The 27,111-nt window shown below is 41.0% G+C and overlaps 1 protein-coding gene across 3 annotated transcripts in view; it reads right to left on the minus strand.

Annotated features, from left to right (window-relative positions):
- Nucleotides 1-26,383, minus strand: part of DHX35 (DEAH-box helicase 35) — a 48,810-nt gene extending 22,427 nt beyond the window's left edge. For 2 of the 3 annotated variants that reach the window (XM_073309743.2, XM_073309742.2), the window contains exons 1-12: nucleotides 26,300-26,383; nucleotides 23,839-23,972; nucleotides 23,351-23,443; nucleotides 19,650-19,727; nucleotides 13,501-13,605; nucleotides 11,742-11,803; nucleotides 9,845-9,914; nucleotides 9,198-9,257; nucleotides 7,728-7,840; nucleotides 5,507-5,603; nucleotides 3,496-3,654; nucleotides 1,941-2,151 (exon numbers count right to left, since the gene is read on the minus strand). In XM_073309743.2, the coding sequence (XP_073165844.1) occupies nucleotides 1,941-2,151; nucleotides 3,496-3,654; nucleotides 5,507-5,603; nucleotides 7,728-7,840; nucleotides 9,198-9,257; nucleotides 9,845-9,914; nucleotides 11,742-11,803; nucleotides 13,501-13,605; nucleotides 19,650-19,727; nucleotides 23,351-23,443; nucleotides 23,839-23,972; nucleotides 26,300-26,339 (1,222 nt within the window). In that variant the 5' untranslated portion in view covers nucleotides 26,340-26,383. The remainder of the gene's footprint in view (nucleotides 1-1,940; nucleotides 2,152-3,495; nucleotides 3,655-5,506; nucleotides 5,604-7,727; nucleotides 7,841-9,197; nucleotides 9,258-9,844; nucleotides 9,915-11,741; nucleotides 11,804-13,500; nucleotides 13,606-19,649; nucleotides 19,728-23,350; nucleotides 23,444-23,838; nucleotides 23,973-26,299) is intronic. The other variant, XM_073309744.2, reaches the window with a different exon arrangement.
- Between the last annotated feature and the right edge of the window lie 728 nt (nucleotides 26,384-27,111).

Consider the following 27,111-nt stretch of genomic DNA (forward strand, 5'->3'; position numbering starts at 1 on the left):
GATGAGAAAGAGCTCTCAATATGGCTGTCCCCTGGAATCTGGGAACAGGTATCTGATTTTCAAAGGAATGAGGGCTACATTAGTGAAAAACATTCTACAGTTAACAAGACATACATTATAACAGTAGAGTGTTTTAAATCACAGACCAGCATAACCAGAGACCTAACACAGTGAAGTGTACAGACAACCTACTGGAAAGATGCCTTTTAACATGGTATTACATAAACCTTACTAGGATAATTAATCTTAACCGCACACAGAGCATGTGCCCCCTACTCTTACTCCCACACAGTGCTGGAACACTCTTGTTAAAACTAAGGCAATAGTAACCATGGTAGTACTCTGATTGCAAGGAGTGGGCTCATTATAAATACACAGAATAGACCAAGGTTTACATTTGTAGCTGATAGCCTAGAAATTTTAATGAAATTTTAAAGACACACTAGGCCTATTTAAATCTTAAAGCTTCAGGAAAACTAGAGGGAATCTGAAACATGCAAGCAGCTATTCTGTTTTATTGAAAAGCCTTCCCTCACAAAAGGAAATAGTCAAGAGCTAAGGTATTTAGACTGCAGATTTTTGAAGCTTACCAGTTGACTGGCTGAATCATTTATAAGAACTAATCTCACTACACCAGCCGCACTGAGCCTCACTCAACAAGCTAAGCATTTGTTTATGACAGCTAATGTTGCAAGAAGAATCACACGAGCAGGGAATTTTACCTTTAATTATTTGGACGATTTCCAGACATGCATCTTTGGTAGACACAGTATCTGAAAGAGCCTTTTCAAACATAATACAGAACAAAACATAATAAATAGGTAGAATGAGTTGGAGTAAATTCTCAGCATACAGCAGCCCAGAGATATCAACAAGAATGCACTGCTTAGTGGACTTTGTGGTCCAGACTTCGAGCAGCATCTTAGGTTTGCAATCACTGCTGGTCTCACGGCATGTCTCCCTATCAGCCTACTTTTGCATTTTATTAGAGGGCCTCAATTTCAGAGCCTCTGAAAGTGCAGCACAAATGGAGTACTATGTCTATAAATCTGTATGATATGCATGCATGGGTGGGTTTCTTTGCATACAAAGGGGTGTGCCTGCATATATTGTGGGGAAGATTTTCTGAAGCTGTTGGAAAATTTGACTGTAAAGTTTTAATTATTACATATTTGTTCCTTTGTGACTGTTCAACTTAATACAGTGTAACTTGATGAATTTGATTAACACCTACTAGCAGGAGGCCTCTGGTGGATGATTACCGTTCTGTCCACATGATGCGAAGACCATCAAGGTTAGTTAAGGAACTTTATACTAACATCACCCTGGTCTAATTGAGAGTGAGATGGAGATAGTACATTCTCGGTGAGAACTACAGAATTTGCTTCCTGCCTCTGTTCAACAAATCTGTTGACCTTCAGGTCATGCTGCAAGGTTTTTGCTGGTGAAGGTCTGGTGGGAAGCGTGAATTGGAAGTGAATTGGTGGGATGTGAAGAGACCTAATTTTGTCAGCTGTTGTAACTAAAATATTTGTACCGGTGTCCAGGATGAAGCACGAGCACACATCACAAGAGTAGAAAATGTAAAATAAACACCAAGATAATGTTTAATAATGACGATCAGTTCACCTATGTATTTGCCATATGCTACTGCTTTGCTTGATTACTGATTGAATGTGTTACTGACTTATACTTCCTGTTGAGAAATGCTGAATCACTTCCAGACAGGGGTCTGTGGCCCTTGGTCAGAGCCAGTGAAGACTGCATTGTTTAGAGACCTGGGTTAACAAATCCACGTGAGTAGTGAAGGGAAGTCCATAGTTCCTGCTGAAACACAGATTCCAATTCTTTACTTTGTGATCTAAGTTTGTGAATAGAAATTGGTAAGGCTCGCTGCAAGTCCCACAAAAGCAAGATCTCCTGTGCAACATATCACCTACCTGTGTAAAGTCTATAACATTTTCCAGAGCGGTTGCGGCCCGCACGGCCTGCTCTCTGATTAGCTGATGCCTTAGATACCGGGACAACCACAAGGCATTCGATTGCTGTTTTTGGATTATAGGCCCGAAGCTTCACAAAGCCACAGTCGATCACAAATGCAATCCCATTAATTGTGATGGATGTCTCAGCAATGTTGGTGGCCACTATCACCTAAACGTTTCAGAGAACAAAGTTATTTATTTTGTGACCTTCCACTCCTATTAGTGTTAAAACCCGCAGTCAGTGCAATAGGACTTTGATAGGAACAATTTGGAAATAACTCAGTTAAAGAAGTTACACGGAATGCACCTGAGAGCAAAAAGAGGTAATACATAGATGAAGCAGTTCACATTACACTAAAGAGACATTGACAACTTGAAATCTGTCAATGTTTATGATTTTAGAAGCATTTTCCTATTTAAACTGCTGTTCTCTCCCAACAAAAAAAATGGGGAAACTGCCAATACGAGGAAAATCATGAAACTGACTATATACAAAGTGCTCACAAATAACAAAAACTGAAAACTGAGAAAAAATGTTTCTCTCTAATTTCTGTCTGTTATAATCTCAGGTGTCACTTGTGACAACAACAAAAATGGGGATGGTTGATTTAAGCTGACAGTTTCCCTTTAAAGTTACACTTATCACCTTTGATGTAAAGAGCAGCAAAGTACAGAGAAGTTTAATTTTTAATTCATCTGAAACAGCAAAAATTAAATCCTCCTAGTTACTGACCAGTATCAGATCCATGAGCCACAGGGACAACTTTCCAATTGCTCATCTCCCTCCAACAGCGAGTCAATGATATAGCACTAGTTAAAGCCAAGCAAAGGCAAAAGCTAGGCTAGCTCACCCCAGGCAGTTCTGCCAATATATCTCAGTTCCAGACATAGGCCTCACCGAAACAGAAAATTGTTCCCAACTGCAAGGTAGCTCTGTGATGTGGAAAAGTGTCCATTACAGGCTAACAGGAGCCAAACAAGTGCAAAAAAGTTTTAATTAATTTATTCAGATCCAATTCTAGAGCATTATCCCAGTGTGCCACCAAGCCTCCTTTTATTACTGATACAGCGCCTCAGCTGTACAAATTGAAGGAAGAAATCCAATTGGAAAAGTAGGCAAGCACAGAATACTTTAAAAAAAGAGGATGAGAAGCTTGAAGTGACTGCCGAAACAGCAGGGGACTTCAGAATGGAGAAACTGATCAGGTGGATGGATGGGAAAGATTATTATAGCCTTCACGTTTTGGGAAGATTGAGAACCTGGAAGAAATAGAGGGAAGCCAGAAGAGTTTGCAGTAGCTGAACATGAAATGATTCCCTCTATACTGATAGTCTTCACTTGCCTTCTGAAAACTGACAGACAATGATAGCTGGTGCATAAAGACTGCCTAGAGCAAAATCAGAGATTGCCTCATTCTAATGATGGGTGGGCAGTACCTACACAATCTATAAAGAGCTATGGAATCCTTCTGGATGAGAGGCACTACAGCAGTACGACATATGGCAGCCTTACCTTTCTCACACTCTGTGAAACCCTCTCGAAGACTTTCATCTGCTCTGAGGAAGGCAGCCCCGCATACATGGGAAGAACACGAAGGTGTTTCTTCATCCCAGAGCGAGAGAGGACTCGAGCCTGTTCTATTAGCATAGAAACTATGGTCTCCACCTCCTCCTAGAACCATATCAAACCAGAAGACACCAACAGAGATTTAGCCTTAAGATTGCACAACTCACTCCCAGTTGCATAAGAAAAAGGTACACAGAGAAAGTTTGTCGCGAGTATCTTGTTACTAGATTGTGAAGAACTTCACATTGCAATCATCCCTCTTTTCTCTTTTGTGCTTTGATCAGGAGTGAAATAGTAACAATACTGACATCTGAACTGCCTGAGCTTCAGACTTTGCACCCAACTGATATTAATGGCATTTGACTCCTTTCAAAACTGTTGTTTCAGGCTGCCAGCAAACTGAGACAAAACACCACTGCATCAATTAGCTCCATTTTTCAAAACTTAATTTAGCAACAATAGGGGCTAGAGAATTTTTCTTTTAAAAAAAAGCTTGAAATCTGGAGCACAAGATGTCAGTCACTACAAATAGCACCAATTTGCCAGGCTTCCATGAGCCAGCCCAATTCAACCCCTAAAAGAAAAGCATGTAAACAAGCTAAAAAGAAATAAAATGAGATGTAAATATGTTACCCATAATGCTTTGCTTGTGCCCTTTATTTACATGGTCAGGAAAAGAAATTGCATTAAACAAGAAATTTGGCATGCAAGACAGCAACAGGCGTCCTTCACCTGCAACCTTTCCCGCTCCAAACACAGGATAGCTAAACCCAGTGGTGGGCAACCTGCGGGCCGAATGCAGCCCATCAGGGAAATCTGATTGTGGGCTGCGAGACATTTTGCTGACGTCGACCGTCCACAGGCACGGCCCCCTGCAGCTCCTAGTGGCCGCGGTTCACCATTCCCAGCCAATCGGAGCTGCGGGAAGCAGCGTGCCGCAGAGATGTGCCTGCAGACGATCGACATCAGCAAAATGTCCTGCGGCCCGCAATCAGATTACCTTGACGGGCTGCATGCGACCCACAGGCCACAGGTTGCCTACCACTGGCTAAACCACTTTTTTTATTATTGTGCATCACAGTACCGCCCAGAAGACCCACCTGAGATCAGGGCCTCCTTGGTGCTAAGCGCTATACAAACACATGAATAGGACTTGACCACACTTGAAAATTAATGTAGATTAAGGTAGGATATTAATTTAAAGTGCAATAGCTATTCCTGAATAATTTCATTTGTGGACACCTATTCTGCTATTCCTGAATAAATTTGTGTGTAGATAAACCCCTAGTGAGAGAAAGTCCCTGCCCCAAAGAGCTCATATCTGAAGCAGGAACACTAACTACACTAACAAGGTAGCAATAGTTACCGTGCAGTTGTTGGCTTTGCAGTCATGTTGCTCCATAGCACCCATATAGAGTAATAAAAAGCTTGTCAGAAGAGGATTAAAATCTATACAACAGCAGGAATTAAAAAGCAAGTTGGAAAATATTTCTTTATCTGAAGTACCAGCTAGGTTGAAATATTACTGGTCAAGTCATTTTAAAGATATTTAACTTAACTGACACAATCTTACAAACTTAAAACCTTAATAGTCATCACAGTTGGAATTTCTACTGATTAATGAGGATTTACTGCCATTTTAATAACTTGGTGAGTTAGACTAGTACATAAAAGTTTTGCATTGTTTATCTGGCTAGTGAGAATGAAAGTGCACAGTAACATCAAAGGACATAACTCACCATAGCACCAAGTGTTTGACTTTGAGAAATCTAATTTACTCTTCAGGTAGGATTTTCAGAAGGGCTCAGCGTTGGCCTAACTCTGCTCCATTCATTTCAGAAATCCCAGTGCCTTTAATGGAAGCAGAGTTACACCAAGGATGAGTGCTTTGAAATCTCCAGCATACATCAAAGTAGAGACTTTAAGCAAAAAAGAACAGCATCCCTTTTGTCTGTACCTGGCCAGTTAGAAATGCCAATATATCTCCGTCACTCTCTGACTGGTGAATTTTCATCACAGTTTCCACTGTTGATTTGACATAATCTGGAACAGGGCTGTGAGGGAGAAAAAAACAACCAAGACTTAAATACATGCATCAATACAATCTTCTCTCTTTAGTAAGAAAAGAACAAACTGTTAACTTTGCATAGACATTACAAATCAGTCACGGGTTCATTTAATTCATTATGTAACTCCATGAAATTAACCAGTCAACTCTTGGGCCTTCCTGAATCCCATATCCACCAAATCAGAAGCATCCCATTTGTTCCGTTCATACTATCATAAGCTTTTACAAAAATGAATGATGCTTTTTATAGTAAAAGTGTACATAAAAAAATCAATATTTTAAATATTTTGTTTCCTAACAAATGACAAGCGACTCACTCAGGTGAAATTATAGTGCAAATACTATGGGCTAAATTTTCAAACATGGGTGAAACTGTTTACTGCAAATGCACTCACAAAGGCTCCTAATTGCCCAAGCCTTGTATGCAAATTTTTTGAAAATCTGGCCATAAGCATTTCCATTTCCTAATATTCTACAGGCTTTATTTTATAGGACCTTTGTAAAATTTGGATATGCTCCCATTTACATGCAGGAAGAGTGACATTTTCCCATACTAAATGTGATAACATGTCAAGGCGTGTTTGTACAAATGTGAGTTAGCAGGTACTCAAAGACGGAGATGCATAAATTAGAAGGCTCATTTGAACATCTGATCCTAATGGACTGCTGCCTGAGTGACCCCACTGACATCAAGGGGCTGCCTTTTCTGCCCCAGAGGTGTGTAACTCACCTGTAAAATTTACAAAAAGAAAAGGAGTACTTGTGGCACCTTAGAGACTAACCAATTTATTTGAGGATAAGCTTTCGTGAGCTACAGCTCACTTCATCGGATGCATACTGTGGAAACTGCAGAAGACATTATATACACAGAGACCATGAAACAATACCTCCTCCCACCCACTCTCCTGCTGGTAATAGCTTATCTAAAGTGATCACTCTCCTTACAATGTGTATGATCATCAAGGTGGGCCATTTCCAGCACAAATCCAGGTTTTCTCACCCTCCGCCCCCCCCCCCCACAAACTCACTCTCCTGCTCACAAAAGCTTATCCTCAAATAAATTGGTTAGTCTCTAAGGTGCCACAAGTACTCCTTTTCTTTTTGCGAATACAGACTAACACAGCTGTTACTCTGAAACCTGTAAAATTTAGACATTATTAAGAAAAGACTTCTTTGAAAGAGGCTACACACATTTCTTTCAAAGCAAACCAAGGGAAAACCAAAAATCCAGACCCACCAATTTGTCTGTAACCTAGACTGTCTCATCATGGTAGCCAGCCCACATTGTGCCCAAGGTGGGGGATGGCCATTAGTTGAATGGGAGATCTTTAGATAAAACCCAAATGCAGCACAAGTGGTGATGATACTTAGAAGGTGCAGTGGTTCATCCCCATCATGGTGCATGAAAACACTGTTACCTAGATTTGAGTGGCTATTCCTTTACTTCTTAAATGTTCTTCTCCTTGCAGTTCATTATTATTACTGTTTGATTTTAAGCATCCCCCAATAGCATCTGGAGCAAACAGCATCGGGGTGTCACTAATATGTGACAATGTACCAATCACACCCACATTTCTTTGCTCAGCAAGAATGTAAACTGAGCACTGTATACGTGTGGGGTAAAAGAGCAAACTGCTGCCATCAGACCTGTCCATCCCATTCTGTGGAGGAGAGAGAGCATGAAGCTTCTGCCAGGTTTGCCCATATCCCTTCTGTGGTGGGAGGGGAGGTAAATAATGAAATACCACTGGGCTTGCAACCTCAAGGGGAGCAAAAGCATGAAGTTGCTACTGAGTCCCTGCAGCACTTGTCTGAAATCCACTCCAGCAGAGAAGGGAACAGGGGAGGGTTCCTGAAGCCCTTCTCCACTGAAGTCTGCTTCTGATGCTCACAAAATAGGAGAAAGACGCATTCAACTGCCAAACAATTTCAGTTCTACAACCTTAATGTGTTAGCATCAAAACCATGTAGGAATATTTTGAAAGCATGACTGAAGTCCCCTTAATAACTCAGTTCCCCCAGAGAACTCCCCAGACATTAACTAGGTAATCTGAAGTCATAGGTGCACATTCCTCTAGTCACGACTTACAAGGATTAAACAGGAACAGACCTCTGTATGTAAAAAATGTCCACCGGAAATGTTCTCCCTTCCACAGTAAGGATCATGCTGGTATCCTTACTAGGGTCGTTGGTCTCATTTTGATTGAAGAAATCTCTAAATTTCTTGATAAAGCAAATACAAAAAATTCTGTTTGAAGTCAGTTTTTGAAAGAACTGAGGCAGACCCCAGAGATACTGAAGAATGTCAAGTTAACGTCACTTGCATCTTTCCAAATCTGACAATTTGTTATTTTAATAAAGTTGAAGTCCTTGTTTTTAAAAAATTAAGGCTGGGGTTTTGGTGCCCCAATCCTATTTACTCTCAGTGGGAGTTGGGTATTTAAATCCCTTGAGACCCTTTGGAAATCCCTGCCTATAACTCTTTTGTGTAGTTATTACGTGAACACTTTTGTACACCTACAGCTGAACTAACAATTTACACATTCAGTCACAGTAATCAAGCACATGCAGACCATGGAGCTCTCTTTTTAAAAAACAGAGTTAAAGAGTTTCAGAAAGGAACTGATTTATTAAAACATGTTAATTATTAATGGATTAATTTAATACATTAAATTTCTTATATATGTGTTATCAACAAAACATTAAGAACATAAGGGATTCTGTAATTACTGCAGTTAACTACATCTCAACGTTTCAAAATATATCCATTTAGTAACGAATATACTGTATATAAATATAACATATATACTTAGATATAACAAACATATACATAACATTTAGTCACATAAATATATGGCTAATATGTCTATCTCAACTACGAAATATTTGAAATTCAACACTTTTTTTGATAGTATACAACTCCTCAAAGATTTAATGGAGTATTGTAATGATATCTCTTACTTTTACAAAATATATTACAATATACATGTAGAATATTACCAAGTATGACACATTATTGACACTAACTTAATTTTAAATGCTAAATGAACAATATATTTTTTTTTGATGCATTAGTCTTGCTTTGTGTTTATTTGCTAATTAACTAAATTCTATAATTCTCAATGGACTGTTAGATCAATAGTGAGAATTAGCAAGGTTCTACTGCAGTAGACCATTTAATAATCTTACATTTTTAATAATCAATTATTGTGTCAATTTGTCATCACCAATATAGGTCTTAAGTCATTTGGTTTTATTAGACAGGAAGCAAGATAGATTAAGCAGAAGGAACATCTTCTTTAAATAAAAACAGCCATTTAGGAAAGAAATAGCCACAAATACATGACAGAAACTGATTCATATTAAAATAACCCTCCAAAAAATGAGCTTACATAATGAACAAAACTGCAAAGAAATAGAAACACAGCAATTTCACTACTTGTAGGTTCTTTTTGCCCATCACCACCATTCAGACAATCCTCCAAGTAAGCAGACCATGCAGGACAAGATGTCTTTATTGCTAGAAGTGAAACTTCCACTTGAGATCATTTAATTTTTAAACCAAACTCGTAAACTGTACCTCTGCATCCAGTGTGGCTGATGCTACAATCACTCGAAGTTCCCCTCGTTTCTTCTGAATCTAAGACAGACAGTAAGAAGTTAATGGATAAAAGCCACTCATCCAGGAATGATTAACAGACATGAGATGTCCTACAACATCCTGACCATCATTAACTCTTAGTTAAAAATACTTAACAAGCCACAAGACAATTGAATGAGTTAAAGCTCAGCCAGCAAGGACTGTGCAAGACTCTTTTTTCAACCACTAGGATAGGCTAACTAGTGCCTGTTCCAGAATGATCTCGGTAATCCTATTCCTCATGCCAGAGAAATCAGGCGAAAGTATCTCCAAGGATACCAATCACTTCATACCAGATCGCTCACAGGGAAGCACTATCAGCTGCCATAGAAATAGACTTACTTTACGCCCATGTGGGAGAAAAGAAAAGAGGAGTTGTGCTGTGGAGGCAACAGGGTGGAACTTGAGCGCCAGTGAGGGAAGGCAGAAGGCTGTGTATAAAGAAAGGGTTTAGCCCAATAGATGCATTATAAACCTTTGCTCATGAAACTTTTCCCAATAGGGCCACCAAGCCATGCATCAGGATTAAAGGATGAATGGTAAAAATCAAAACAAAAAACTAAGAAGGGAAGCTAGTGAGGAATAACCTTTTTCAATAAACCGATGGCAATGTCTGTATACAGGGTCCTTTCATGGGCTTCATCCAGCATGAGGACACTGTTAATCAAAGCAGAAAAACAAGGTTTCAATAATCAGATCTGATTGACTTTGGAACCAAGACATCCTGTCTCAAAATCCCTACACTTTCAGAGAAGTGCCTGGAATTTTAGGCACATCACTCATTAAAGTCAATGTATATTTGTAACTAAAGTCCTCTCAAAAACAGAGGGAATGCAGCAAATTACCAGTGATAAACACTTTCATTTGCTAACCATAACACCGGGCATTACAAGTAAGGATAGGCAAGCTTATTTTACCTAATTTTAAACCTTCTTGAATATCATGGGTTTGAAAGTTTACTCAGATGTTACTGTTCACATTCTGCTTAAGTGAGACTGTGGAGAGAAGAGGAGCAGAGAGAGAAAAAACAATCCTGTGAATGTGTGTGGGGAGGGAGAATAAAGATTGAAACATGGAATGAAGTGGGGAGGGAAAAGAAACAGGAGGGGGAAAATAGTACACATGCTGTATATTAAGCATCGTCAATGCCACCTAGTTTTTTGAAGAGGTGCAAGAGGGAATTTCTTCTATCTTAATACACAATACAGACTTTCCCGGAGCTAGGCATTTTGTTTATTTTTTAGTGATAATCCTGAGGGGAAACGTGGGTTTAAATTAGCAGACTAAATGGTTTGCAAACTAATTTAGCAAATCCAAACAAGAGCGAGAAGTTAACGGAACTGCAAACTCCATGAGATTCTTTTATCCCTACTAACAAAGCCATTGCATCCAAAGATGCTTCTCAACATTATCAATATTTATTTTTTCATAAGGGACGTGGACTGCTGCTTTTCCTTTTTTGATTTTGTTTTTTGTTTGCACCATCTTCTCAGTAGCTCAGTTTATGCAGTGAAAGTGCAGTTCTGCTCTGAAAAGTCACTATATTAAAAACTACAGCTCTTTAGTTAACCAGCCAAAACAAGTTTTTACTCTTGTTGACCCTGCAGAGCCACCACAGCTATAAAAGCATGAGATGTATTCTATTCTGGTTTGTGGATAATAAAGATTAATTTAAATTTCGGTTGCAAATTATTGTTACTGATGCACGGGCTGCAACGAACCCAGCTTGACTTTCAAATTGTGTCTGCAGGGATGGCAGTAAGGGGAAAAAAATTATTTGAGCTGAAAGAAACTGAAAAAACCCCAAACCTATACTGAATTCTACCACTGCCTTCCTACCTATCCACAGAAACTTTTTCAAGCACACCCTCATTGTAAGGTAAATGTTTTCCCTTTCTACTATAAACCTCATTTTCCAGGGGGCTTATATCTTGACTCTGCTTAAACGTCTCTGGACTGAAACAAAATGCTCAAAATTGTACTTATGCCAAGTCTTTGTTTCATGCACTCCCCTGAACTTAGTGTAGCATATGTCACAGTACACAAACTTTCTCCCACAGCTGTGCTGCTGGTTCTTGACCTCTTGAAGCAGGCGCTAAGTGGAGCTGCGATGCATAGTGGTTCTGTGAGGCAGAGATTTAGATACGAGCGAGGGTGCATCTGTCCAATGGCTGCTTGTGACAGTAGTCAGAGGAGCGAAATGTTCAACTTTAAATGAACAAAAGCAAATCCTACACTAGGCTAGGAAACACTATGTTTTTTACTTGGTTACCTTAGAAACCTTCCATTGGTGGGGCACTGTTTGCATATAAATTATTTTCTATAATTCCCTAATAAGGCTGACATTGAAATGCCAAGGTCGGCTTCAGTCTTTGGGATGTTTATTAACTACCTTTTAGTCTGCGAAAATTCAGACATTTGCTATGGGTCTGCCAGTCATCAGCACGCATTGGTGAGGATCTGCTCCATGTAACATGTCTTTACCTGTATCTTGTTAATAGTGGGTCAGCCATCATCTCCCTCACCAGCATACCATCAGTCAGAAACTAAAATCAAACACCAAGAAAAATAAGTCATCTAGGGACAAGGAACAAGCTCAGCTTGGATACGATATTTATATTACCTGTTTGTATGAAACTAACAAGTATTTTGGATTACAAAATTCTATTTATATTGCCTTTGACTCATTTTCTATGTGCCTTTCACTCTACAGTGTCAGCTAGAGACGTGCTTCTAAATGCTAGTACTGAAAAATAATAAGAGTTACAAGTACGGGATTCTAAATCAATCCATGTATAAGCAGATTAAAAAATTAAATACAAATTTGTGTAAGAAATTCAATCAGTTAGTTCTTGTGCAAAAACATGGACTGACAGCACTAAAGACAGCAATTCCTCATTCTGGCCTGCCATCATGCCTCAACCTGCTTTAAAGAAGGCCACCTGTAGAGTGAAAAGGTTCTTCATTCTCTATGCCCATACAGTCATCAGCACCTCTAAGGAAACTGCTTAACAAGTGTCAGGTAGCTCAGAACAGAAAACGGATGATGTTTTGTGATATGGACATTTTCCTCTTATTTGCTAATGAAACCACCATCTTTTCACAAAAACCTCTGAGCAGCAAGCAGGTAACAATGATTTCTAGCTACTCAGGACTTAGAAACAAAACCTTTTCAGCTTACTCATGAGTTGGACATGGCCCTGAGCTAGATATGAACTGATGACTGAGGCGAAAGACTCCACATTTCTCCCGTTATCAATCCCATAAGCACCCAAGTACTAAAAAATATTTAAGAACTGTTTTGTAAATACACATCTTCCCATTGTTTTATATTGCTTTTTAAAATTACTTTGAATTATTCAAGCTTTTGACAATATTTCTAATAAAGATAAAGTATTAGATAAATCCTATTCACTGTTATTATTCCGTAGAAAATAAAGCAAACTCTCTTCTCCACGTAGCACAAATAATTGCAATATTTCCCAATGTGATAACAGGACAAAGCTGTGAGGGAGGGATACCAGAAAGCTACAGCTCACATGAAGTCACCTTCAGCTAGTTTGTTCATTCTCTCAATCTAATTTTATCTTTAAGGTGGCTAGGATAGCCTAGCTTCAATTCATTGCAGCCCTTCCTTTCCACTTTACACTAGCACTGGAGCAACATCGGATCATCTGATCACCTTGAAAAGTTCCTTTGGATTTAGAGTGGGGGCAGCTGGTATTAGCAGAAGAGAGCCTAATGTTCTATTCATTTTATTAAGATTTAAATAACCGTTTAAACATTTTAAGCAAATGCCCAAATAGCGTAGACTCAAGAACATTAAATAAGCTGACAATGAGCAAAAAAATACAAAATTAAGAATGAAAATTCAAGTTACAGCCCTAAAAAAAAAAAAAAAAAAAAAAAATTCTCCTTTCAACAAGCTAAGCCACCATCCCGGAAATTAGGATTATAATAAAGTGCTACACCACTTCCTTTATTAAAACTTTAAAAATATTGAAGGCAGTGTGACTAATGATTGGGACAGGGACCTGGGAGCCTGTTTCTCATTCTTCTACTGACCCACTGTATCACTCTGTGAAATTCACCATTCTGTGCCTCAGTTTCACCATACGCAAAATGGGTACAGTACTATCTATCCCACTCACTGGGTTTTACAAATCTTAATTAATGCTCACAAATGTGCTTTGAGAGCTTCGGCTAACCATTTCAGGATACTGGCACTCTGCTTAAATTTCACCTTAATTCTTGTAGCCTGTGGGTCCGTGCAGTCATCAAATCGAATACAATATCCAACTTCGTGACCCAGCACTGCGCCCCTTTCTTCAGCCACTCGGCCTGCAACCTAAGAGAAGAGAGGTCTTTCAATGCAACAGAGACGGTACAATGGAGATGGTTTACAACAGATTTCCTTTTCATATCCTTGTTTGGGAGTCGGGGGTGGCGGGTGGGTGGAGGGGGGGCGGTGAAAATAATGTTGTTTGCACTGATTCCACTGGACTCAAATTCTACTCTGTATAGCAATATGTCCTGAACTAACATTGTGTAGTTACTTTAAGAAAACATTAGGATTAATTAAATAAATAAAAAAAACCCAGGACATTTCAGTTTTTCCAAAATAAATTATTAGAACATCAGATGAAAAAAAACCAGGATATATGGTCACTTTACTTGTAGATAACAGTGAAACCAACAACAAACAGATCAGTTTCACTCTGCTTTTGCTTGAGAAAGCTATGGAGCTATCTTCTGTGATGGAGAACTCAAACGGAAAACATGGGAAAGAGACTGCCCCTCAAAACAGACAGAAAGCTGAGGGAAGGACAGAGTCACAAACGCACACAGCCGGCTGCCAAAGGTTGGAGGCAGAGGCTTCCTGAACCACCCTGCAGCAGAAAGGGCACATAAAAGATTCTATTAGATTATTTTAGTTTGAGTATGTCATAAACATACAACTAAGGGTATTATAAAATCCCTCCTTTACCTGTAAGGGGTTAAGAAGTTCAAATAACCTGGTTGGCACCTGACCAAAAGGACCAATAAGGAAAGAAGATACTTTTAAATCTGGGGTGGGGGAGGTTTTGTTTTGTGCTCTCTTTGTTGTGTTGTCTCGGGACAGAAAGAGGGACCAGGTAGGGAAAAAGCATCTCCTAAAATCCTACCTGAAATAAGCATCTAAGATTACAAAAAATGCAAGCAAAGCAAGGAAATGCGTTAGATTATCTTTTGTTTTAGCTTTTGAATTTTCTTGCAGAAACTTAACTACTCTGCCCTCAGGCAGAGAAAACCTCCAGCTGCTCTCAGTTTTTTTAAAAAAAGTGTCCTTTAAAAAAAAAATCCTCCCTGGTTTTCAAGCCTAAAAGTAAAAAAAAAAGAAGTCGTCCTTTTAATATCCTGATGTCTGTGCTTCTGGTTCAAAATGATCCCACCGCGCTGCCACCATGTCAGGGTTCCCTCCCCACTCTGAACTCTGGGGTACAGATGTGGGGACCTGCATGAAAGACTCCCTAAGTTTATTTCTACTAGCTTAGGTTAAAACTTCCCCCAGGCACAAATCCTTTCTTTGTCCTTGGATGGTATTGCTGCCACCACCAAGTGATTTAGACAAACATCCAGGGAAAAGGGCCACTTGGAGGTAAAAGAAGCACCTCTGTAAAATCAGATGGAAGGTAATTTTACAGGGTAATAAAAAGATTTTAAACACAGAGGATTCCCCTCTAGGCTCAACTTCAGAATTCCAAAAACAGGAATAAACCTCCCTCTTAGCATAGGGAAAATTCACAAGCTAAAACAAAAGATAATCCAACGCATTTCCTTGCTTTACTTACAATCTTTGTAATCTTAGATGCTTATTTCAGGTAGGGTTTTAGGAGAGGTTTTTTTCCTGCCTGGTCCCTCTCTCTGTCCTGAAAAAGCACAACAAAGAGAGCACAAAAAAACCCTCCCTCCTGTCCTCCCCAGATTTGAAAGTATCTTCTTTCCTTATTGGTCCTTTTGGTCAGGTGCCAACCAGGTTATTTGAGCTTCTTACCCCCTTACAGGTAAAGGAGGGATTTTATGCTACCCTTAGCTATATGTTTATAAAGAGTAATTTGACACTTCTAGTGGGAAGAACAGGGAAAGGGGAGTCAGAAATCTAGGGTTTGATTACCAGGCCTATGCATTTTGGTAACTGCACTGCTAATCAAAACACAATCTTTCTCTGGTAATTCTGAGATTACAGCTTTCACTATCAAATTCAAAATAAAGACACTAAAGAATGGAAGGAAACAACCTCCATTAACAAAAGAAAACATGCTTGAATATTTGAAACTGAATTTTTAAAGGTTATTTCAATAGACTGTGCATGAATCCATATAACATTATAACATTGGAAATATCAGCTTTAGCTGAATTTCCTATTGGGGTAAATGGAAAGATATCTGTAATTTATTGTTTGTGGCAACATTCATGGCTGCTCAACCAGCCTCTCTTTTCTCCACATGATCAACACTGGTAAATATGGACATGAGGTTTGTCAACATTTTTTTCATGTTTTCAGTCAATGTTCTGCAGTAATAATTATTATAAAAGTCTTCACACATTTAATGGGTATTTCCAATTTATACCATATTTATAACATGCCAATTTCAAAAAAATTCATGGCGGTTGCCAGCAATCTTGAGAGAGAGAGAGCGAGAGCGCGAGCACATGTGCACATGAGTGTGTTTATGTACGTAGGGAAGGTGGGAAGGTTCTGCTGTAAAACTACTATTTTAATCAATGGGTGATCTAAACTGGCCCAAAAATCAAGGGAAGGACTGGAGTGCTCATTTTTGATACCTCATCTTCTATTGATGAAGACTGAAGACATTCATGTAAGGTTCAAACTTAAAATGTCCCATCTTTCTTGCAATGTGCAGATATTTAGTAACAAACACGAGATGTGCAGTTTAAAACGGCATTTTTCAACATTTAAGGCTCAATCTTGAGGGTGTTTCACCCAGTGTAACTAAGAATAAAATTTCTGCCATAGTCTTTAGCAAGTTGCTTGGAGAAACCCTAACTGTTGTGTTTAATAAAGAAGATGGAAGACAGCTATGATGGCACAAGAAAATTAGCCTGCTACAAGAAGCAAAAATAAAGTTAATAGAAACTATCACAATTGTAAGTTGACTTAAGACCCATATTATGTCTTTGTGCAGACTTGAACCTTTCCTTTCATCAAGAGGAAAAAGAAAAGTTGACAGAATACCAGAGATTGATTTACACCAAAATAGACAAGAATATTACCCTCCTGCTCTGAATTCTCTTTCAGGCACAGAAATGTTAACAAAAATCCAATTTACTTATTTATACACTTTTTGCATTTCTCTCAGCTTGGACAATGAAAAAAAATCATTTCTACCCAATTCACACTCAGTTTCACCTGCAGGTCCTTAGCACTGTAATACTTGTATTTCAAACATTGCAAGGGAATGTTTAATTAAAAACCGCTTGCATTGGAATTTTATATAAACTCTCAATACATTTCTATTGGTCTTATGTTTTATAAAAGCTTTTAAAATAAAATCTTTAAATTAGAACTGAGGCACCTTTGTGCTATGTATTGTACACACACCTAGAAACAAACAATCCCTACCTAAGAGAACTTGCAGTCTAAGCTCCCTGTCTGAAAACTGAGAGTACGCAGGCAGACTGCTATGCCCTCACAGGTCCATACGGGCACAGCAGCCTGCTGCCCATTATCAATTGCAGGATCAGAAGCCAACAATACAAGTGACACAAAACGGAAGGCGAGATCTAAGCAAATATGTTTAGTATTATAATTAAATAAATCATCAATTATTCCTATCTGTCCCTCAACCGACCCAGCACTGACTGCTTTCTTATGACAATGTTGCTTTAAAAAAAAATAATAATCTGAGTATAGAATCTTCTACCCACCAGACAGATAGAGAACAGGCAGAAGTAATTCAAGCTAACCCACTATTGTTTTGCCAATATGACACAACTGGGAGGACCGCTAGCGGAAAGGGTAGCTCTGTCTTCATGGTCTTTCCAATACTGGCCTCTCTTCTGAGACTGTGTATCAACTAGTTTTGATGGCGGTTCTGTGATAGTGACACACAGTAACTGAACTGACTAAATATTTCTCATGTGTCACTGAATGACTATCAGACAGCAATGACTATGGAACACAGCCAACTTGGGCCAGTTTTGAACCAACAGCCTAGGGATGAAAGCTCAAATCTTGATTAATCAGATCCTATTCTACATTAATGGTTTTCTGAACCCAGAGATCTGCTGTCCAACACCTACTTTTCATGAAAAACTAAACAATGTGCATTTTAATCCTATTAATTTGGTCAAAACTACATTGTTTTTAACAGTCATTTGAATTACACTCTTTACATTGTTTTGACAGGCTTTAAAAATAATCTCCACACGTGTACATTTGTCTCTGCCCTGCACATAAAAATGCATTTTTCTCAATGGCCCATTTTCTCTTCCATGAATTCCTTCATGAACCCAAAAAGAAAAGGAGTACTTGTGGCATCTTAGAGACTAACCAATTTATTTGAGCATAAGCTTTCGTGAGCTCACGAAAGCTTATGCTCAAATAAATTGGTTAGTCTCTAAGGTGCCACAAGTACTCCTTTTCTTTTTGCGAATACAGACTAACACGGCTGTTACTCTGAAACCTGTCTTCATGAACCCATTATTTCTGCTGGGATCTTCTCAGCTCCCTTCCTCTCTCAAACCAAGCATTCAAGCAGATAACCAGGGCTGACAATGTAAAGCTAATTCAAATGGAGTCCTAAAGTTTCTAAATTATTTCCCCTTTATAGTTCTGCAACTTCCTCTTTTCCCTCTGGCAATGTCTATCCTCTAGTGAGGAGAGCAGATGAAGAGTCTTCTTAAAAAAAAAATTGGTTTCAATTAGTCAAGGTAATAAATAACACCAGCCCTGCCTCCGAGCCCCCTCAAATGGCCAGGCAATCAGGAGAAATTTCAAGGGTGTTCCCAGGTTGAGACCCCACTGTGGCAATATGCTAAAGTATAATCAAGCAATCTCAGTCTCTGAAGCTTAAGAGGAAAGGGGGTAAAAGCAAAGGTACCATTGAGAACATAGACTATAATTTAACATAAATCTTTACAATATACAAAGTCTGTCAAGTACAGAATTACACAGTCAGTTAGGCATATTAGATGGGGGTTGGGAGAGAAAAGATGAAGGCGAGAATCTCTCTTTTAGAAGCACTAGACTCAGGTCACTGCTGGAGGCAGGATGCTGGACTAGATAGATAAATGATCTAATACAGTATGAAAAGGCAACAGGAATCCATCGAGCATTTATTTTTCTAAGACAGCACATTACCATAGATACAGGTTGACAGGTGGCACTTAATGTAATGTAAAGAAATTAGGACAGGATATAGACTAGCAAGGAGGTCTGTGTATGAAATGGTCAGAAGCTGCAAAACACAGAAGAAGAAAACAATTGTTGCTGAGGGGAGAATGCTGCAGTGGACAGAAACACAATGTCTGGCAGCAGTTAAGAAAAGAACAAGGGGCATATCAGAAGAAAAGAGCACAACTCAGTGGAAATGATCATGGAAGCATTATTAAAGACAGGAAGAGCCCATATTGAGTAACGGGGACCTTGCTACAGGAAGGATATTGAATGAAATGACACGGAAAAGAGCAACAAAACAAAATGTCTCATATGTTGAGATTTTGCGAAAATTAGGTTTATAGTCATTAGAAAAGAGGACCTCAAGAAGGGAACATGACTGAGGTACATACAGTTCTATGTGGTACAGAGAAAGGGGATGCTACAAAACTAGCAGTGAGGGCAACCAGTTCATACAAGAGAGAATGAAAGAATCCAAGAAAGACAAGTCACTAAAGGATAAAAAGTCTAATAATGTTAGGAACCATTAGGAAAGGGACAGATAATAAGACAGAAAATATCATAATGCCACTATATAAACCCACAGTATGTCCACATCTTGAATACTGTACCCAGTTCTGGTCACCCCATCTCAAAAAGGATATAGTGGAACTGGACAAAGTACAGAGAAGGGTAACAGAAGTTGATCCAATAAAAGATATTACCTCACCCACCTTGTCTCTCTACTAGTTTAGTGATGCAGACAAATGAAAACTAGTGTTCAGTTATATAACCTGATACAAACTGAATCAATACATCCATTAAAAGGAAATTGCTATTAAATTAACCTGAACCAATATGTGGATTAGTAAAAATTCTCTGTGGTAGGGCCAGCTCTGACACTGTATTTAGAACTTTTGTAAATTCTGCCTAAGGAGAAATCAGTAGAAGAATCATTTAAACTTGAAGCTGCAACAACGTTAATTTTTATAGCAAAAAAGAAAGGAACTCACTGAAACAGCAGCAACCCTGCGAGGCTGTGTCACTCCAACTACTCTCCCTTCAGCTGTCCAGCCAGCTTCTGCTAGATACTGCAAACAAACATTGAAGACAGGGAATGCATTTGTCATACATGACACAATGTACCCAGCAGTTAAAGCACAGTACTGGATATCAGGGCTTCTAAGATTTATTCCTGGTTCTGACATCGACTCTCTGTGACACCGCAGGTAAAACACAAAGATTTTGTGCATTAGTTGACCCCTCTATAAAATAGGTACACTACTACTACCCCTACCTGACAGGTACATTAGCATTTAGGAAGCATTTTAAGATATTCAGATGAGAGAAGATTCACAGCTGTAAAGTATTTCCTCTTACTGATTCCTTTCCTGCCCCTCATTTAGTTGTCCTGTCTCAGGAAAAATGTCCGAATAGCATTAGTCAAGTATTCATGCTGAAGCAGTTAATATACCTCACTAGTTTTGTAGCTATGTAGTCTGGCAAGAAGAGCTAATTTTATATATTTGGCAAATATTGATTTTTTTTTTTTTAGTAATACTCACCACAAAAAAAAAGCTACTAAGTTTCTGTAACTGTTGTACTTCGGATGTGTTGCACATGCCCATTTCACGTTAGGTGTGTGTGTGCCTCAAGCACAGTTGCTGAAAACTTTTCCCTCAGTGGTACCCATTGGGTCGGCTCTAGCACCCTCTAGTGCCGCTTGCTCATGGCGCCAGTATAAAGGGACCGGCCGACCCCGCATCCCCTCAGATGTCCTGTCAAAAGTTTTTAGAGCCCCCCAAGTATCTGGGTGGGGCGGGTACAGATGCTGAGGTATATGAGGGCAGTTGCCTGAGCCTGCTTTGTTTCTTTTGCAGGTGATGGAGGGATGGTGGAGCTTAGAAACAGGTGTTCTGCTGAGGCCTGAAATGCTTCCTCGAAGGCACTGGGGTATAGAGGCTGAGGGACTTGAGGGTAGCTCTGGAGTCCTTCAGTCCATGGAGCTTTGCATCTGTCTGCCCTGAGAAGAGCGAGGTCCTTTCAAACGGAAGGTCCAGGAGAGACTGCTGGACCTCCATTGGCAGACCTGAGGACTGCAGCCAAGAACAGCTGCACACAGCCACAATTGAGGCCATGGATCTAGCTACCAAGTCTGCTGTGTCCAGAGCAGCCTGCAGAGAGGCCCTGGCTATCAACTTCCATTCTTCCACCAGTGCAGAGAAGTGCTGCCTGGACTCCTGGGGAAGCAAGTCTCTGAACCTTGACATGGAGTCCCAGACATTAAAATTGTATCTCCCTAATAATGCCTGTTAGTTGGATATGCAGAGCTTTAAACCTCCTGTAGAATAAACCTTTCTACCAAATAGGTCTCTGAGTCCTTCGCCTTAGGGCATGCATTCCCTGTCTCCCACAAGGCTTTAACTGGTCACATGATGGCCTAATTGAGAGGCAGCCACTATAGACAGCCACAGCGCAGCCAAGAATGTTGACAAGGCTGTGGAAGGATTCTATGACTACCTCCACATGCAGCCCTAAGTTCAAGACCACCTCTTCATCAGCTCCTGATGAGCTTTGAAGTCGTCCGAGTCGGGGGTGACATGCCCGCCCCTGACACCGCCTTGTCCAGGGAGGAGGAGGAAGACTGCACTGGCAGGGGCCCTCCTCTTCTCCTTCTGCACTGACTGTGTCCCGCAGGTCTAGGTCCTATGGATCAGTACCAGGATCAGAGTCTAGGTCGGGTGCTGTGCGATGGGATAGAGGAGCCCTTCTCTCCGAGGCTACCGAATATAAGCATCTGGAATGTGCCCCTGAAATCAAGAGAAAACACCAAGGGTTCCAAAATGGCCATTGCATCAACACAGGCCAGAGCCCACTGGGCCAAGCACTTGGATATACCCCTGCGCCAGGTCTATCACCGCATTGGGCTGACCAGGAGGGTACCGACAGTGACCCATCTGTTGGGTATCCGACCCCACTTCCAACTCAGACGATGAGCCTTCCTCTGGGGACCATAGCGGTGCAGTACTCATCGGTTCCAGAGATTAGTGCCGAGGCGGGGAGGCCCGCATCGAGGATAGCAGGGACAGTTTCCCCCAGATGCTACCAAGGGGTCAGGTACCGAGCGGCAGTTTGAGATGACATGCTCCATACTGCCCACCTACACCGGCTCTTGCTCTGCCGTCAACGGCAGTGCCAATAGCACCAGCAAGTATCTGCCTGCCATGAATGCTTCCAGTGTGGTCAACACCGCGATCACGCCAGAGCCTTGCTGTCCCTCTGGCACCGGCTTATCCGGTACTGAACTCAACAGAGCCTGCAAACAGGATAGAATCAATGGTACCCCACATGGAGAGGAGGCAAGGCAGTGACCTGACTCAGGTCGCACTCCACTGCGCTCCTCATGTTTGGCCTTTTTCTGAATCAGGGAATGCCCCGTCTTGGCCAGCTGCTTCTTATGTTTCTTTCTTGGCACCGGGGACAGGGAACGGTACCGAGAGTCCCTCATGGTGGAAGGAGCACTCTGCACCGACGCTGAAATACTCAGTGCCGAGTCTGACTGGCTTGGCTCCAAAGAGGGTCTGAGTGCCTCTTCCATCAATAGGAATTTCAATCTGGCCTCCCAGTTCTTCTTCGTACAAGGACTGAAATCCCAGCAGTTATAATGGCCCTGGACATGAGCCTCAACCAAGCACTTTAAGCAACTGGCATGCAGGTTGCTCAAAGGCATAGGCTTGGTGCAGGGCTTGAAGCCTGGTGACCGAGGCATGCCTTGGCACCAGGGGCAGATGAAAATCCGCTAACAAGCAAGAAGCTCCAACTAAACTATGTACAAAAGCTATTTACAGTCCAAACAAAAAAATAAATAAGTAGTGAAGAAAGAAACAGGGGAAATAGATGAAAAATGAAGACCACTGCATACAGCTTGTTGTAGTAAGAAGAGCAGTTCCACCTGTCCTCTGATCACAGGTGGTAAGAAAGAACTGAGGGGGGTGTGGAGTTGGCCGTTCCCTTTATACCTCCGCCATGAGCACGCAGCACCAGAGCGTGCTAGAGTGGACCTGACAGGCACCACTGACAGAAAAATTTCCACATACTGTACTCGAGAAATGCACACACCTAATGTGGAATGGACATGTGCAAGCACTCGAAGATGACCAATATTTTAATAGAATATGAAAAGGTGCCATACAAATATGCAATATGTTTCTCCCATCATGTTAGAATTTTCTGGCAACGAAGCACAGGAAATAAAGATGGTCACTGTTTGAACAAAGAATTAGAAAGATCCTGATTGAAATTTTTTCTTTTCTTTTTTTAAAAAAACACACTTTACAAATGGTGATGAATTTAAAAGAATTCTGAAGGAGTAATAATTTTAAGAAAAGTTGACCTCCTAGTTGAGCAGGAGCTTTTTGCAGTGGGAATCGTGGACCCAAATTTGATTCTTGAGTATGGTCCTTTGTTACATAGGCCAATAAGTTATGTGGCAGAAGGATTTTATGCTGTTGCAATGCCAGAACCTGTTGGCTGATAGCAAGAGAGAGACAAGGTATAAGGCTTTCTCATACCTCAGTGCATTGCAATATTAGGACTGGGCCTAAGGTATCACCCTTGCCCCATAAGGTCTCTACACTGCTCCCAAGAGTTGGCTGTCATCCTACGCAAGATCTCCTGGAAGAATACAATTTTGCTATGTCACATGCACACTCACTTGTGGAATCTGAGTAGTTTTTCCACATCCTGTTTCTCCAACAATCACCAGCGTCTGATAGTTCTCCACCAGATAAAGGATGTGGTTTCTAAGCTGGAAGGGTGGAACATACTCAAGTTAGGAGAACAAATCTGTAGAACAGAATTTTCAATACATTTCTGCAAAGAGCAATGCACATATACACATACACTCAGTATAAGGTATGAATTATGTTTAGAGCTTGATGTGAGAAAGCTAAACAATTCATTAAAATCCATCAATGCAGTGCACAACATAAGTTCACATAAAGGTTGTAATAAAAAAGAGCAGATTCACTTTTGCCAACATCTATTAAACACAAAGAATAAAGTTCAACAAATATTAGAATGGTGACTTCCATTACATCACTTTCATGTTGTAAAGTGATTTTTAAGAGAGAGGATCAGAAACAATTTATAAAAGAAACACAGCAGGCATGAGATTCAGCATATCAAAAAGTCCTTTCATACCTTAAACACTGGTAACTTTTGTCTCTGCTGTTCAATTGAAAGAGATGCATAGGGATTATAGATGACAGAAACACCTGTACTTTCAGCAGCACTCTGCCTCTCTTCTGTGATGCTGACACCAGGACCTTCCGTGCCTACATGACATGAGACAATTTTAATAGGAGGATGACAGAAATTTGCACAGTATATCTTAGTCTAACTCAGACAAATAAGTTCTTTAGGAAAAGGAATCTGTCTGCCTTCTAACATGTGCTGTTAAGCATCTCTAACATAATAATCATAAACATATGTAGTTAATGCTTAATAAACAGGAACTTGTTCCAAATTAAATGTAAATCTCTATTTTTTAAAGTCTCCTAACATGCCACAATGTATCTGTGTCTCTCAAAGAAAATTTTTAAAACTTCATGAGAAATGTACAAAAGCCTTAACTTTTGGCACCTCTCTTTTTCCTTTTCTTCCACTTTAAAGAAAGGTTTTTGACATACTGTATTTCTCACTGTTTTTCCCAGGAATGCCTCTAGTCATTTAAAACCAGCAACAGGCAATAAGAATCAATTTAATCAACACACCATACTAGAATAAGTCTCCCAATGGAACATTTTTGATTGAGATTAATTCTAATGTGTACTTTTAACCCTACTTACTTATGAGCCATGCCACTCACTAAATTGAGCTCATAAATCTGTTTATTCCCAGTACATGTAACTGGGAAACTCATGACAGCTGGAAATGCTCAATCATGGGGGGGATTTTCTCATTAAGGTAATGCATCTTCTGCAGTTTTCTCCTCTGCTATTCAGTTGAGATGTCTCTCATTTTGTAGGATCTGTGTTGCACATTATTGGCCATGTCCACAGAAGGATTTAAACGATATTTGCTCAATTCTGCTTTAAAACAGACAGGTCCCATCCACATTCAACAAACAAACTGTTTATATTTTGTATTAACATAGACGAGTTTAAAGAAGAGTTAAAAATGGTTCCAATAAGAATTTAATCCCCATTATAGACATAGCTTTAAACAGCAGTATCATATAACATTTGGATGCCAACAGAAAGACAAGGAATAATTCCTCTGATCACCCATGTGTTTTCTGTTACCACGCTCCTGGACCTACCCGACAGATAATTTATTTAAATCAGGTAACCAATTCAACTTGCCAAGGCTAAACCACTTGGAGGGAGACTCCCTCATTTTTTAGATTAATTTTACAGCAATGTATAAATTTTTCATTAATCTTCAGTGTATGGACTGCATATTCCCATGCATTTGTACAGTGACCATGCTACAGGGGACCTGGGACACACAGGAGACTTCAGTATATCCCAGGAAACTGACTACTTAAATTCAAAATGTTTCTGCCTCTCTCTCTCTCTCTCTCTACTATCAATCAATATAAATTCTGGCTCTTCCATGAACTGATTGCTGCTTCAGGCAAATGCATTACTGGAGCCTCTGGGTGATAGTAAATTGTTTTCAGATCCTCACACCAAAACATAGAGCATAAGCACAAGATAGTATAATTCTTTCAGTTAGATTTGCTCTCTGCTTTGCTTTTATTATAGAGGAGCTGCAGCTCTGCTATTATTATTATTATTACCAGCTGGACAGTGGGGTGGGAGGAGGTATTTTTTCATATTCTCTGTGTATATATAAAGTCTGCTACAGTTTCCACGGCATGCATCCGATGAAGTGAGCTGTAGCTCACGAAAGCTCATGCTCAAATAAATTGGTTAGTCTCTAAGGTGCCACAAGTACTCCTTTTCTTTTTGCGAATACAGACTAACACGGCTGTTACTCTGAAACCTGAGCTCTACTATAGTTAAGGTTGGGAGTCCCCTGCTTACAAGATGACTAATTCTATTTTATTTTAGAGGTATACATGAATTTAGTGCTGGTGAAAGATGCCTGTTTGAGATTCCCTGAAGACCCACACCCCTATTTATCCACAGGGGAGTTTCAACCCATGCAGCAGGAGCACGAGCACAAGCTTCCCGCCCCCTCAATGCAGCCGGGCCGATGTGCCTTTACCCTGCAGCCCAGGGCCCACCCTCAGCTGCACGAGCAGAGCTCGTGACCCATCAGCCCTCAGCATCTCTGCTGACCAGGGGCCAGGCAGTAGCAGGGAGATAGGCAGCTCCGCTGTTGGGGGCGCCCGGACTGTAACCCAGCCAGGTCAAGGGGAACTTAAATGCCCCCCTCAGACTCTGCGGGAAGGGGGGGGGAAATTACAGACCATTAAATCACCAGCTCCTAGTCACTGTGGTGGGGAAGGGTAAGAAACGACCAGCTTTGCCCCAGCCCCGCTCCGGGCAGCGCCAAGAGGGGATGGGACGAGGATAGGCCCAGGAGCCTCCCGCCCGGTGAAGGGGAGCAGAGGGGACTAGCACCAGCAGTGCCGATGCCCGGCCTTTGCTCCCCAGTGGCCCCCTCCCTCCCGGGCCCGTTCGCCCCTCACCCGGTTTCCAAAACTTCATCGGTCCTACGGGCGCCGCCATCTTGGGGTGAAAGGTCAAAACGGAAGTGACGCCCCCGCCCACCGCAAGGGGAGGGGCTGTGCGTCATGTGATAAGCTGTGTGATTGGCCGGCTGTTGCTATGGCGTAGGTCCCTTCCCAGGCAGCCTCCCCGCCACGAGTCGTAGGGAAGCCGAGGGCCCTATTGTGCCCCAGACACCTCCCTCCTCCACCAGAGGAAGCGCCCAGAGGCTAGGGGGATGGGCGCACAGGGAGGAGCCTAGCCATATCTCATATTCACACCTAAGAATTTGCTCCTAGGAGCTGGAGCTTTAAGAACAATACCATGCATCATGACACTCATAACTAGAGGGTTGCGCACTTTGTTGTTTCCCTAGGCTGAGCACTTTGCGCACACTCGAGGGTCCTTGCATTTCTCTCGTCCCAGCCACAAGTTCTGTGTGTGCCATCCTCCCCTCCCGCTCTGTTGTAGAGACTCTCTTCAACCCCTTCATCCCTTCCCTCATGCCAGGGTCTCCATGTCCCCCTTCCCTTCTAGCCAGCGTCTCTGTCTGTCCCCCTTATCTTTCTCCCACACCAGCAGCTCTGTATACTCGTAGTTTCCCCAGCCCCCAGGCATAGGGCACTGTGTCCGCATTCTCCTCATGCTCACCGTTCCGCCTTCCTCACCATGGCAAGGGCTTAGTGTGCCTCCCTATTCCCCATCCCTCCTATGCAGGATCTCTGTGTGCCCTCCGTGCCAGGGGCTGTGTGTTCCACATCCCATATCCGAGTTCTTCATTCTTCCTCCTCCT

This window comes from Lepidochelys kempii, chromosome 13 (assembly GCF_965140285.1).
Source record: "Lepidochelys kempii isolate rLepKem1 chromosome 13, rLepKem1.hap1, whole genome shotgun sequence".
Classification (NCBI taxonomy): domain Eukaryota; kingdom Metazoa; phylum Chordata; order Testudines; family Cheloniidae; genus Lepidochelys; species Lepidochelys kempii.